This window comes from Mustelus asterias, chromosome 14 (genome assembly GCF_964213995.1).
Source record: "Mustelus asterias chromosome 14, sMusAst1.hap1.1, whole genome shotgun sequence".
Taxonomy (NCBI): Eukaryota; Metazoa; Chordata; class Chondrichthyes; order Carcharhiniformes; family Triakidae; genus Mustelus; species Mustelus asterias.
The window spans coordinates 89,499,650-89,513,956 of record NC_135814.1 but is presented as its reverse complement, the minus strand read 5'-3'; the positions used below and the strand labels follow the sequence as shown (position 1 = coordinate 89,513,956).

General features: G+C 43.0%; 1 protein-coding gene across 3 annotated transcripts in view; it reads right to left on the bottom strand.

Annotated features, from left to right (window-relative positions):
• Positions 1–2,890: 2,890 nt before the first annotated feature.
• The window catches only part of LOC144503866 (islet cell autoantigen 1-like protein), a 106,291-nt gene continuing 94,874 nt past the window's right edge, over positions 2,891–14,307 (bottom strand). For all 3 annotated transcript variants that reach the window (XM_078228872.1, XM_078228871.1, XM_078228873.1), the window contains 3 exons: positions 8,656–8,916; positions 7,311–7,421; positions 2,891–6,475 (listed from right to left, as the gene is read on the bottom strand). In XM_078228872.1, the coding sequence (XP_078084998.1) occupies positions 6,360–6,475; positions 7,311–7,421; positions 8,656–8,916 (488 nt within the window). In that variant the 3' untranslated portion in view covers positions 2,891–6,359. The remainder of the gene's footprint in view (positions 6,476–7,310; positions 7,422–8,655; positions 8,917–14,307) is intronic.

The window sequence follows — 14,307 nt, the reverse complement described above, 5'->3', positions numbered from 1 at the left end:
AGGCTGGGTAGTTTGCTGCGGACAATGGTCTGTTTGAGATTGTGCAGTTGTTTGAAGGCAAGATGTGGGGATGGCCTTGGCGAGATGTTTGTCTTCATCAATGACATGTTGAAGGCTCCGGAGGAGATGCTGTAGCTTCTCCGCTCCGGGGAAGTACTGGACAACAAAGGGTACTCTGTCCACTGTGTCCCGTGTTTGTCTTCTCAGGAGGTCGGTGCAGTTTTTCACTGTGGCGCGTCGGAACTGTCGATCGATGAGTCGAGCGCCATATCTTCTTATGAGGGCATCTTTCAGCGTCTGGTGGTGTCTGTTGTGATCCTCCTCATCCGAGCAGATCCTGTGTATACGGAGGGCTTGTCCGTAGGGGATGGCTTCTTTAACGTGTTTAGGATGGAAGCTGGATAAGTGGAGCATCGTGAGGTTATCCATGGGCTTGCGGTACAGTGAGGTGCTGAGGTGACCGTCCTTAATGGAGATGCGTGTGTCCAAGAATGCAACCGATTCCGGAGAGTAGTCCATGGTGAGTCTGATGGTGGGATGGAACTTGTTGATGTCATCATATAGTTGTTTCAGTGATTGTTCACCATGACTCCAAAGGAAGAAAATGTCATTGCTGTATCTAGTGTATAGCATCGGTTGAAGGTCCTGTGTGGTGAAGTCGTCTTGTTCGAACCTGTGCATGAAGATGTTGGCATATTGAGGTGCGAATTTGGTCCCCATGGCTGTTCCATGTGTCTGGATGAAGAATTGGTTGTTGAAGGTGAAGACATTGTGATCCAGGATGAAGTGGATGAGTTGTAAAATTGCATCTGGAAACTGGCAGTTGTCGGCGTTGAGTACTGAGGTCGTTGCAGCAATGCCATCATTGTGGGGGATGCTGGTGTAGAGTGCCGAGACATCCATTGTGACAAGGAGTGCTCCTGGTTTAACTGCTCCATGTGCGTTGAGTTTCTGTAGGAAGTCCGTAGTGTCGCAACAAAAGCTGGGGGTTCTTTGTACAATGGGTTTCAGGATGCCCTCGACATAACCGGAGAGGTTTTCATACAGGGTCCTATTGCCCGATACGATGGGACGGCCGGGTGTGTTTACCTTGTGTATCTTCGGGAGGCAGTAGAGATCTCCAACGCGGGGAGTACGTGGGATGAGAGCACGGAGGGTGCTCTGAAGGTCCGGATCAGAGGTCTTGATCAGAGTGTTGAGTTGACGGGTGTGTTCTTTAGTCGGATCTGTGGGTAACTGTCTGTAGTGTTCCTCGTTGTTCAGTTGTCGGTACACTTCTACAGAAATACAGTATCTTGGCAGCATCTTCTCCCGAGCAGTGACTATTGATATAGAAGTTAACTGCAGAATAGCAAAGGCAAGTTCTGCTTTCGGTAGACTGCGATCCACTGTATGGGAACGTCAAGGAATCAGCGCAGCAACAAAACTGAAGGTCTACAGCGCCGTGGTACTCACTACCCTCCTGTATGCCTGTGAAACGTGGACTGTGTATCGAAAACATGCAAGGACAGCTCAATCATTTCCACATGACTTGTCTTCGCAGAATATTTTGCATCAGATGGCAAGACAAAGTACCAGACACTGAAGTTCTCTCTAGAGCAAGTCTACCATCAGTCCACACACTGCTGATGAGAGCACAAACGCGGTGGGCAGTTCATGTCATCCGTATGCCGGACAATCGCATACCCAAGCAGCTCCTTTTTGGGGAACTCTCTGCTGGAAGACGCTCGCATGGAGGGTAGAAGAAACGTTACAAAGACACACTCAAGGCCTCCCTGAAGTCGCTTGACATAGACACAACCACCTGGGAAACGCTGGCACAAAACCGCCCTACCTGGTGCTGCCTCATCCACAAGGGCTGTCAAGCTTAAAAAGCAAGGTGCAATGCTGAAGCACAACTTAAACGTGAGCTGCGCAAGTCCAGAGCCACCAGTACAACAACTACAGCACCTACACAAGCCTGCCCAATATGTGCCAGGACATTCAGTGCCTGAATTGGCCAGATCAGTCATCTTCGGACACTCCGCACCCAGCCTCAAAATGTCTAATGGTGTCGAGGTCCTCATCGACGACGATGGACGAACAACAAATATGAGAGAGAGGAGTGATCTGTTTGAGACAGTTTAAAGAATTAGGAAAGGATGGAAAAACTTGGGGCAATCAAACACAAAAGGATATGTTCTTAAAATTAGTCAGGAGTGAAATCTGGAAGTACCTTTTCATAAACTAGTGGAAATCTGGAACTCTGTTACTGGTTTTGGAGTTGATGCCTTAAGTGAAAAGTTTGTGGTAGGAGGATGTGCCTAATCTTAGGCAGATGAAAGCATATAAATTAACATTTGAGGTGAAGCAGTAGAATTGGGTGCAATTGAGGAACACCTGGAAATTAAATCAATGAATGTGGAAAATCGATGTAAGTGAGGAATTGCTGGGGATTGAAGTAAAGCTTTGGGACACACAGCCATGATTACCTCAGTGTTGAGAGAAGTGGGAATGGAACTAAGAATGGACTGTAGGTGGTGGCCATAAAGAGCCCTTGGAAAATAAAATTGTTGATTGGCATGGAGGTTGGCAAAAGATGGCAGACCATGACTCTTCACATAGGATGCTGGCAGCTTAATGACAGCTACTGTCTACTTATATATACACCTTTTAACTATTGCTGAGATTTTCCAAATGAAATGTAAACTTTACCAGGTAATTTTAAAGATGCTTACCTCTGGCAATGGAACCTGGCCATTTGAAGATGATGAAGGTAAAAATGTGACAGAAATATCATAATGGTACTGGATAATTATTAAATGACAATGTGTCTCATTGGGAACAAGGATTTGTTTTGATTGTATAAAGGTGCATTTCAATAAGAAAAAATAAAACTATTAAGCACATGTTGAGAAATTACTGTTTTTAATAGGAGAGGCAGTTTCCAGACAACCGTTCAATAGAAAATACAAGTACTCAACCAGTGCTCAAATCCTATCTTTTTCTTTTTGACAAAACATTTTTTGTTAGTATCAATAAACCAGTGATGTTCCTCTGTGAAGGTACATCTCTGCCACTGTAACATAATGGTCTCTTAGTGAAACAAGCTTACATAGTCCATGCAAATTGCATTTCCCTTATATGCAATTAGTTGTAGTGATATGGATTTGATTGGGTGCAATTCTGGAGTAACCACTGAAAATCTCTGTATAGGGGTGTTAATTATTGAAGATGGTCTGTGGGTAAAGATTAACAGAATTGTGTAATTTTACAGTATGTCGATGTGTAAATACTAACGGATTAGAAGTACCCTGTGTATCTATTTGGCGATTCGTGCCCCTTTACTGCTGCCAGCCATTGACATGCTTATTAAAGGTTCACTGGGGATTGCCATTTCACTCACGTCGCTACTGTTCACATGAGCCTGAATAGTGGCCTAGCAGGAGACTCCCAAATGTGGGGTAGGATAGGAGCAGGGAGGCATTGCAGCTGCATTGATCTCCATTTCCTAGTTAATGGACAGCATAGAGGCCACAATTGAAGATTAACCAACAGAATGTGGCATTGCCTGATTTGTTTCCCAAACAAAAGGAAACAGGCTGCACTTTGTGGAGAGAAGAGTTTATATTTTATAAAGGTCACCTTTAGAAAAGTATTGAAACAGACAGACAGGGCTCAGTAATACACCCTTTAGCTTGATCCAGTGAATTGAATTATTTTTGTAGTGTAGCTTTTTAAATATTTCCAGCATTTCACTGGGTTGAGTGTTCCAGTCTTTAGCGCAGTTGGGAGGCCATCAGAAGGCTCATCCACTTTTCATAATGGCTGTTCCACAAAGACACCAAACTGCTTTGCCACGTGAAGCATATCCCAAATGTCACAAACGAGTTGAAATTGGGAAGGTTTTTCTACACTAGGGAGCTTCTTTATAAAATGAAAATAAAGCACACAAATGAATAATAAACCAACAAATAGTAGTGAACAATACGGAACTGATTTCAAGGCTGATATAATGGTCACTAAATTACTGATTATTTCAGTTTATAAGGTTTATTTTAGGGACTATTGGTGGTATTGTTATTTGTAATTAGACTTTCAGAGAGACCGTCTAATTGTGGTCAAGCTCCTGCTTGTAACTCACCTAATGAGCTATTCCTCATGTATCAACCTAGAGCAGTTGTGGAGTGATCTGTGCTCGCGCACACATGTACTACTCTGACTTTTAGCTGAAGTTTGTCTGTAATCTTTGCGCATTGCATTTTATCACATACAATACTAGGTAGTTCTGTAAGTGGCATGGGTGGGCATACAGTTTTGCTGGATGGGGCAAGATCACAGTATATAGAGAGTTGCAATCAAATATAACTACATTTTCATACATGCATTTTTGTAATCAGAAACCTGATCAAACTGAGGTAACATAGTCAGACCAGAACTCGCAGGGATCTGCTGATCTGAATGGCTCAATTTTATATCATAAATTGACTAGTTCATAGTTCCAGATTTTAAATTCAATGTTATTGTACATTGTATGGAAATGAGGCAGTATTCAATTCGTGTTTGACAAGGCAACAGTTCCAGTGCACTTCATTACAGAAGAAAACTTTTCCAATTAAATGGTTATAATTTAACAGACAATATAATTTTTTCCCTATAAGATCCAAAGTGACTGCTTTTTGTACAATAACAGATTTGATTTTTGTATGAACACACTGTATTTTGAACAGATTCTCCCTGGCCATACCTTCATCTGAGCTAACAATTCTGAATTAAACAGGAAATTCTAACTAGTGGACGTTGCCATCTGTCCAACCCGAGCTTTAAACTTACACTCCTGCTGATGGTGCAACTGATAACAGGGAGCCTGGGAATACCAAGCAGTATCTAGGCTTATTAAAGGCTTTCCCCAACCTTTAAGGTGAAGCGTCAATAAAGTTCAGCAAGTTTCTGAGGGACAAGTGAAATCAAAAACTGCTGGATGTTGCACCTCTTCGATCTTGTGTCAGTGCTTCATTGGTACTGGCCACCTTCCCAATCTTCAAGGACTCAAATGCAATGGATTCTTGCTGACAATATTTCCTGCAGGTTTTGCCAGGTAGTGAGGGAGGAGTAGGAGAGCCCTGGCTCACGAGCCCAATAGCACTAAGATAACTGAAGCCCAACTAAAATGTGCTTAGTGTTAGATTTATTATTTTTCAGGCTGGCACCATCAGGAAATCATTTATATTTCCTGCTTTCTAAGGCCACAGTTAAAGATGTGACTTTTAATGCCAGAAAGGTGTAGTTTTTGTTTTCTTTTTCCCACCACCCACTCCAAGTCCCTTCACCTCTCTGACTAGTGTATAACTGGAGTGAATATTTCAACACCTGTAGCCTCCCAGTGTATGAGGAAGGATTTAGGTCTCTCTCCAACATGACCTGGCTAGCTTGGTCAAGCCACCAGTCTTCCTTATAGAGGTTACTCATAGCTGGACTCTGTAGAAGGCATTGAGAGGAGGAACAACTTCTGCTGCCTATAACATCCGCGATAAACTCAACCCAAGTGCTACAGGAGGAAGCTTTTGTTAAAACGACAAACAGCTGCTGCTTCACCTTTCCAAAGTTAGTGCAATGTTTTGGATGTGGAGATAATAGCAGCACACTTCTCCCACTGCAAGAAAATGAAACAAAATAAGATAGACCACTGCCTGTGTCTAGTAACAAAGAATTTGGTCCATTTCAGGCACAGAGTAGCTTATAGATATCACACAAAACAAATCCCATTTACTTCTTTAGTACATTTTATAACCTGTCCAACCATAAAAGGTAAATGATTAAACTCAAGAGATAGACATTAACCATTAAGTATACATTCAAAGAACATCTCCCGGTTTCAATTATTTAAAAATTGTTTATGAAAGAAACATTGCTGTAACTGGTAAGATGCTGCTGCAAAACCCTACAGCACAACAGCGATGAGGATGACCTCCTTTATACTGAGATGATCCAGACTTTGGGTGTTCCCCAACACAACCAGAAGACAACCTGAGCTTTTGTGTGTCAGCACAGCTTTTACAGCAAGTGTGTAGCCCTATCAAACAGCCCAGGACCTGTGGAGTACCAGTTAACCTCTACCCAGTAACTAACAACCAGGATTGCAGCAGCAACACCTGAATGTGGGAAATTAAACAGGAAATTGGCATCACTGACACCACATCCCAGGAGTCTGATGGTTTTGTAACATTCCATTTAACTGTTTTATATTGTTTCTTGAGATAGTAATCCAGTGTTTTAATAAATATATATATTTTTATATATATATTTATAAAATTTCAGTAGTTAGACATGTATATTATATAACTTAGTGACTTCCTTCCTCCTCCCCCATTTCCTTGGGATTAAGCATTAAGGAGTTCCTCATCCGTTCGACCGATGGCATCAGGATTAGAGAGAGGATCCAGGTCCGCAAATAGATTGAACCAAGCTGATTTGTCCTGAGTATTGCCCTTTGCAGCTGCAAGAAAGAGCAAGGATTGATTTATTAACACCTTTGAGCAACAACAGACAATCTGAACACTAGTAGATACTCCTGTGACTATGTACACCAGCTGGGTATGTTTACATACAGAGAACAATCAGAAACCCAGGTTTAGTTGGCCACTAAACGAGGGGCTAATCAGGCAGCCGTAACTTTGCTGTACAGATCCTGTGCCAATATAACCAAACCTCATCATACAACATGAGATCTGCCCACTTGCAGATGGTTGCTGCTCCAGATACAATAGGTTTCTTAGGTCAAGATCTAAGACAATGTGTGCTGATTTCCGACCCCCTAGTCTGGCACTCGGAGACACTGAGGGTCTCCATCAGTTTGCTGACCTCAGGCACCAGTATCTAATTTTCAGCACAATCCTACACATGGTCTCAAAGAACAGAAAAAAAATAATGAGTGCATTTGACCAGTAGCTGAGTCCTGATATAATCTGTACAGAGAAGCTTTCATTCTCAATCTCTCCAGTGTCCTCTTCTTCACCTGAGGGTGTTATAGTTCCACAGCTACTGGCATCATTTAGAGTGTTTCAGTAGGCTATCGGACCACAAAGTGCACAGACACATTTACCAGCAAGTCTCCCCGTAAAGTATCTGGATTGGGAATTCTGATGGTTTTCCCCTCTCAATAAGATTAAATCCACCATCCCATTAATTGGAGCTGACTAATACTGGAGGCTATTTTTGTTTGAAATACTGTTCTTTTCTGACACAACTATGATTCCAGCAAAGATTGTGTTAACTCTGTCCATATGAATTGATGAGAGATATGAACTGAATCAATGACCTCTGTCACATACCTTTGGATGGGACCTTTGGTAAGGTCTGAGGGTGATTTACCGGAACTTTTGGCTCTGGATGTTGTGGGGCTAGGGTTGGTGCTGGCTGTGATTTAGGTGGATCTGTCCAACCTTAAACAATAACACAGTATAATTAGAATAACACACTCAAAGCACAGAGTAAAGGATTGAAAGGGAGTCTGGTGGTATAGTTGATTGTATACGAATGATGGAAGGGATGCTCAGCCCTGCTTTATACCCCACCCTGACCCAGCCAGCCCTTAGAGAGAATCCTTATCCCAAAGTTTTCGGATCTGACTTTCCAACTTACTTTATTGTAAATGCCAGAAGATTTTCACATCAGAGACTGAGAATTTGCAGGACCACGGAAAGTTTCTGTGACCGTCACCTTCAAAGCTTGGGACTCTCGGCTGAGGTGACCCATTTTCACTCCTATATTCTTTCCTAACATGCGACAAGGTCAATATTTGTTGCTTTTGAACTGGGTGTCTTGCTAGAGGCCATTTCACAATCAACCTGAAGTCACAGGCCAGATCAGGTAAGCATGGCAGATTTCCTTCCCTAAAGGTGATTAGTGGACCAGGTTTTTATAGTGACAATCGCGATAGTTTTGAGCTCACCATTACTGGGACTAGCTTTCAATTCCAGGTTTATTAACTGAATTTAAATTCCATCAGCTGCTGTGGTGAGATTTGAACCTGTGACACAGAGCATTTTGAATCACCCGTCCATTGATATTACCAATACGCCACTGCCCTTCCAGTGCTCTGTCCTTCATAAAAGGATGAGACCTCTCTCTCTGGGGCTCCGCAAGGATTCTCTGGATCAGGTGTGATGTTGCCGCACCGGATGCTGGCAAACACTTAATTCTCTCCACATTCAGGGATCTGGTCCCATCACCAGAACACGAGAGATCATCACCCAAAAGTTATTTCCTCCAAATGTTCTTAAGGGTAATAGGAATGAAGGTGGTTTGCTAGTTTTGTCCTGATTGAGCTAATTAGAGGGAGAATGCTTTCCCTCATGGGGCTGGAATGGGAAGGACAGGGATCAGTGGGCTGATTAAACAAAGGCACTTTTGCTGACCACACAGTAGCATTGCAGAGGCCTGTGAGCTGGGATTCAGTCCCTCATACCAACAAGGGAAGGTTGTGCACGGAGTTTATAAGAAAGAGCGCTGGGATGGGGAAAAGTGTAATCGGACTTTACTATAGAGATTATGCTTTCGAAATTGTAACTCAGTTGGCTAAAACGTAGCTTTTTGCACATCAGAGGCCTCATTACTGAAACCACTCACACAGAGTAGTGAAGGGAAGAATGTGATTGAATAATTGATAAGACTCACCGATAAAAGCTCCTGCCGGGTCATGGCTGAGGTCAAAGAGCTCAGATGGCAGGAAGCCGGTTGGAGCATCAGCTAGTTTGGGTTCGGCCGCTTCTGCCATAGGCCCTGGACTGAGTCCTGAGCTTCCAAATGTGCTCTGCCACTCGTGGCTGAAGTCATTGGGTGCATTGGGTTTAGTGTTCAACAGGTCATTCAGAAACATCAACTCATGCTTCTCCAGATTCTCACTGTCTAACATGTCAGGCAGTAAGTCCTTCGGCACTGAAACAAATGGCAACAGTGGTGGTATTAAGCTGAGTGAGCTAGACATTTCACACAAGCATTTCCTAATCAATCCACAACAAAATTGTATATTTTGCAATCATATGGCTTTCACTTAGTGGGAACGCTTGCTTCAATCAGAAGTTTCTATGGTTCAATAAGTGCAGGTCAGTGGGACTAGGCAAAAAATGGTTCGGCACAGACAGGAAGGGCCAAAAGACCTGTTTCTGAGCTGTAATTTTCTATGGTTCTATGGAATGACCACAGACAGCATAAAGACCACCACATATGAGAGAATCAGAAGAGATAATCATTATAGAAGTAGAGTGATGCAAGATTCATTAACAGCTGCAATCAGAGAAAGTCTCCACTTGTGAGAGGAAATTATATTTAGTGCATTGTTCGTTGGAATTAACTGGAATAGTCAAAGGGTATGCAACAAGGCAATTAATCAAAGACAGTACACATTCATAACCAACCCACTGTCTCACAAAGCTGCAAAAATTGTTCAAGAAATAAAAAAGAACTTGCACTTATATAGCCCCTTTCACAATCTCAAGATGGGCCCAGTCCATCAACTCATCCTCATGTTGAAATCCCTCCAGGATTACCCCTCCCTATTTCTATAACCTTCTCCAACATTACCACCCCATGCACTCTGCATGGTTCCAATTTGAGCTTATTGTGCATTGCTACTTCTTTCACCCCACCACTGCCTTCCACATCTATACTCAAAATTCTAAACTTCCCCACCTCTCTCTTGCCGTAACACCTTCCTCAAAACCTCTTAGACCAAGCTTTTGGTCCTCTGATCTTCAAAATAAACCTTCTTTGCCTCGGCATCAAAATTTAGTCTGATTAGGTTCCTGTGAAGCAACGTGGAACATTTTTCTACATTAACGTTCTTGTTGTAATAGAGACAAAAAGGAGAGTCATAAAATGCGTTTTATTCACTCCTGGGATCTACATGTCACTGGCAATGCCAGCATTTATCATCCATCCTAATTGCCTTTGAGAATGTGGTGGTGAGCCACCTTCTTGAAGCACGACAGTCCTTTTCCCCAGTAAGGAGGGATTTCCAGGATTTTTGACCCAGTGGGTCATGGTGTAAGACTGGTAGGTAGTGGTGCTCTCACATGTCTCCTGCCCTTGCCTTTTCAGGCGTTAATGGTCACGGGTTTGGAAGCTGCTGTCAAAAAAGCCTTGGTGAGTTGACACAGTGCATCTTGTAGATAGTAGATATTACAGATGTGGTGTGCTAGTGACGGAGGGGCTTAATCTTTGTGATGGATGGGGTGCTGGCAAAGCCAGCTGTTTTGTCCTCAAGCAGCTGGATATTAAAAATGAGACGTTTACAGTACAAGGATGGGCTTCAATGGGAGAATTAGGGTATTGTACAGCCAAGATAGTAGAGGAATAGGCTTCAATAATAGGACTTGAGGGAAGCATTGAATGGAAGAATTTCTGTATTGAGGGGATGGGTTGAATGGTGGGGTTGGTGTAATAGGATGATGTACAAATATGAGCTGATGAGAGAAAGCCAACATAGTTTTGTCAAGCAGAAGTTATGTCTGACTAATCTAATTGAATCTGTTGAGATCATCAATTAGGTAGATAAGATTAGGTATGGATGTTATCTACATGGACCATGGGTGTCCAGCAAGGAATAAGATTCGATATAAGCAATTACCAGTAAAAATAAGAGTGCACAGAATTGGAGAAAGTCCTGAAGCATTAACTGGAAAGTGATTTGATGGTTGGAGACAGTGGCCAAGTGTGATGACCCCTGCGCTGCTTTGAAGGGAAAAGCCTATATTCTGTATTTGGGTGAAGGCTCCTCTAAGAACTATGTTTCTCTCTGATCTGATTTCTGGTGAAGCATCTGACTTCCAGTAAATGATCTTGTGATTAAGTTGCCTGGGCGATCATTCTTTGTTCAAGAAGTTTAGTTATAGGTTTTAGACTAAGCTAGCTGCAGAAAACATTCCTCTCAAACAAAGTCCCTTTCAAATTTTGTATGTTGGCTAAAGAGTTTAAAACACTTTTTAACCGAATGACCACATTCTCATGGTAACAAAGGATAGACAATAGGGGCATATCAGCCTCAACCACAGCTCAAGACAAAATAGTTTTAAATAAACAAAGGAAAAAATGAGGATCATCTGATCAATGGTCTGAGAGGACATGGAAATCAGTACAGTCGAGGTACAAGACATTGGGCAGAATCTTCCCCGTCCCACTGAGGAGGGTTTGAAGGCAAACTTGCAGAATAGGGAGTCAGGTTGGCTCCCAATGTGATCCCCCCTCTGAACAATCTTGCCGGGGATGGGGTACATATCAGCACTGGCGCTGACGGGGCACGTATCAGCACTGGCGATGGTGGGGCACGTATCAGCACTGGCGATGGCGGGGCACGTATCAGCACTGGCGATGGCGGCCAACAAATTTGTGGCAAATAAGTGGCAACTTGGTGACAGAATGAAGGCACCAATGGTGGATGGGCTGAAGCCAAGTCCCATTAGATGGCAGCCTCCCAGCGTCAGACTGGGGGGTGTGTGGGGTCAACAAGGCTTCCATTATCACATCCCCACAACCCAACCGATGCCCAAACCCCACTCCACAACTATTCAAAGATTATGAATGAAATCTTCACATCTTTATGTTCCAAACTCCATCCCTCCCCTTTGCACCAAATGACATTTCGAACCTGGATATAACCAAAGTTACTGGAGCTAATCTGAGTTTGAATGGAAGTTTAAAGTAAGGGAAATAAATGAAACATTGGCTGAATGCAAGTTACAAACAGTTATTCCAGGCCACACAGTCACATCACTACAGAAGCATCCAGCACCTTTACATAGTAGCTGACTTTCTTCCCCCCGAACACAAGTCCTATTCACATGACAGTCTTGGGAATACAAATACACTATGGAGGCAGGCTCAATATTTATTCAGTGCAGGTTCCTCCACTCAAGTTTAAATCTGATAAAAGCCCTGAAAAGGAGTTGAATCCAGCTACAAAATGTTCATACTCATTCCTGTGGCACCAAGCAGCTGCTCTGAGCTGCTCTGTCAGTCAATGAGTTACAAGCAGTCCTGTCATTTCCAGGATTGACCTAGTCTGACCCATCACTGGGGTAACATTTGGTTGTCAGATTTTGGAATCAGGGGACAGAGATATAGGGTGATATATTTGGAGCAACTTTGGACACTGTCCCAAACAGCAGCATCTGGGATCAATTTCATACAGCCAGCAAGGGAGTTGGAAACAAAGTTAAAGGTACAAGGACTGGGAAAGCGGCCTGTGAACACAGAGTTAGGAACAGCTTGGAGAAAGGGGAAAAGAATTTGAAGCACAGAAAGGAAGGGCAAAAGTGGGAGGGAGATAAAGAAGATACAAGTATCATTTCTTTGTTGGGTACTATTCCTGGTCATTGGCACCTCATCTAAGTCATCAAGCCTATGACAGTAAACTAAGAAAGGGCAGACTGAGCAGAAACCAATCTCAACCAAATCCAATTTTGTTACCATCTGATGTTCATATATATGCACTCCCAGTATGGGTCACTGGACAGGGAACAACAGGAAACAGTCTGGGGCACAGAGGTCACTATATCACCAGCGTGCTGATGAAGGTCTACCAACTTGGCACTAACTGGAGATCAAAACTGCCAGCTTCCTGCATCAGAGAGTCAGTCAGTATTTCCTGTGACAAGTGAATTACTCGTCAGATCAAATGTTCCCATTCCTACAAAAATCAAAGGATCACACTGTCTGTGAACCTCTCTACACTTGAAGCATGGCCCTGGAATTAGTGGATCTGTAGTTCCAAAGCAGTTTGAAAATGTCCACGTATGTGAAGGATGTGCCAGTCTCCAGCTTATCTCAGTGCAAGTCCCACATTTCCAACAGAATGAAAACATTCAACTCATTCTGGTCCTGTTCGAAACAGATGTTTCCTCTACATTGAGAAATTGGTGGGATAAGAGTTAAGCTTTCTTGTTAAATTCTGGCTTCCTGGGCATGCCCAACACCCCTGCCTCCAGTTCACCCCCCCCCCCCCCCCCATTGGTGGTCTGTGCCTCAAGCTGCCTAAGACAGAATTCCTACTCAACGCTCTCCATTCGCTCACTCTTCTTTCAAAACCTGAAACTCCTGAAAACCTGCCTCCTTGATCAAGCTTTCGCCACCTTTCAAAATATCTCTATGTTGCTGTGTCTAGATTTTTGCTCAATTGTGCTCCTGTGAAGCTCCTTGTTACATTTTACTATATTAAAGGTGCTACATGAATGCAAGTTGTTACTGAACATTCCAAGTAACGCATCCACTAATGGCAGACTCGCCCAGTGATGCCACCACAAATGAAACTTCCCAAGTGGGGTTTACTTGATACAAATATTTGTCCCCAAACGCATGGCACTCATTTTCTAGGTTGCCATTAAAATCATGAATATTCTGCATAATTTGATTTCTGGATTTGTTGTCCTTTTCAGGTTTCCCTCATAACTGAGTGACTTGAGGGTCAAAGTGTGGGCCACACCTGGAAAGGTTGGCAAGTTTCCCTCTCCTAAAGAATACTGGTGCACGAGTTGGGTTTTACCAGTAACCTGGCTGCTTCTGTGGTCATTTTTCTGATACCATGCCACAAAAGATCGGATTTAGTGATTTCCAATTCACAATTTACCATGGTGAGATTATGAATTCCTTATCTTGGAGTTGCTAATCAAGTTCCATGAGGCTACCACGTCCCACAAGTAGCGCCATGTACTGTGTTCCTGATTCTGGCTATAGCAATCACTCACCGAATAGCTAGTTCAGAGAGGCACACATGTTGGCCCAAGAGTAGGTCACAAATCACCACTTTTAGCGGAAAGAAAAAAATAAGATTTGCATTGATATCGTGTCTTTCACGTCCTCAGAACATCTTATCTACTTTACAAGCAATGAAGTACCTAAGTGCATAACTGTTAGTTTGCGGGCAACCAATTCACTCACGGCAAGATCCTACAAACAGCAATGACAAATGACCTGTTTGTGCTGTTGGCTGTGGGATATGGTGTTACATAGTATTTACAGCAGAGAAGCAGGCTAATTCAGCCCAAAAAATCCATGCCAGTGTTTATGCTCCATCAAGACTTCATCTAGCTGCATCAATATACCTTTCTACTTGTTTCTCCATCATCTGTTTATTTCAGTTCCCCTTTAATGCATCTATACTAGTCACCTCAGCATTTCCCTGTGATAGAGTTCCACCTCGCTCAAGGTAAAGAAGTTTCTCCGGAATTACTTATATTTATTCAGGACTAGCTGTATTTACAGCCACTACTTTTGGATTCCCCCCACCACATAAGTGGAAATATCTTCCCTATGTCTACCTTATTGAATCCTTTT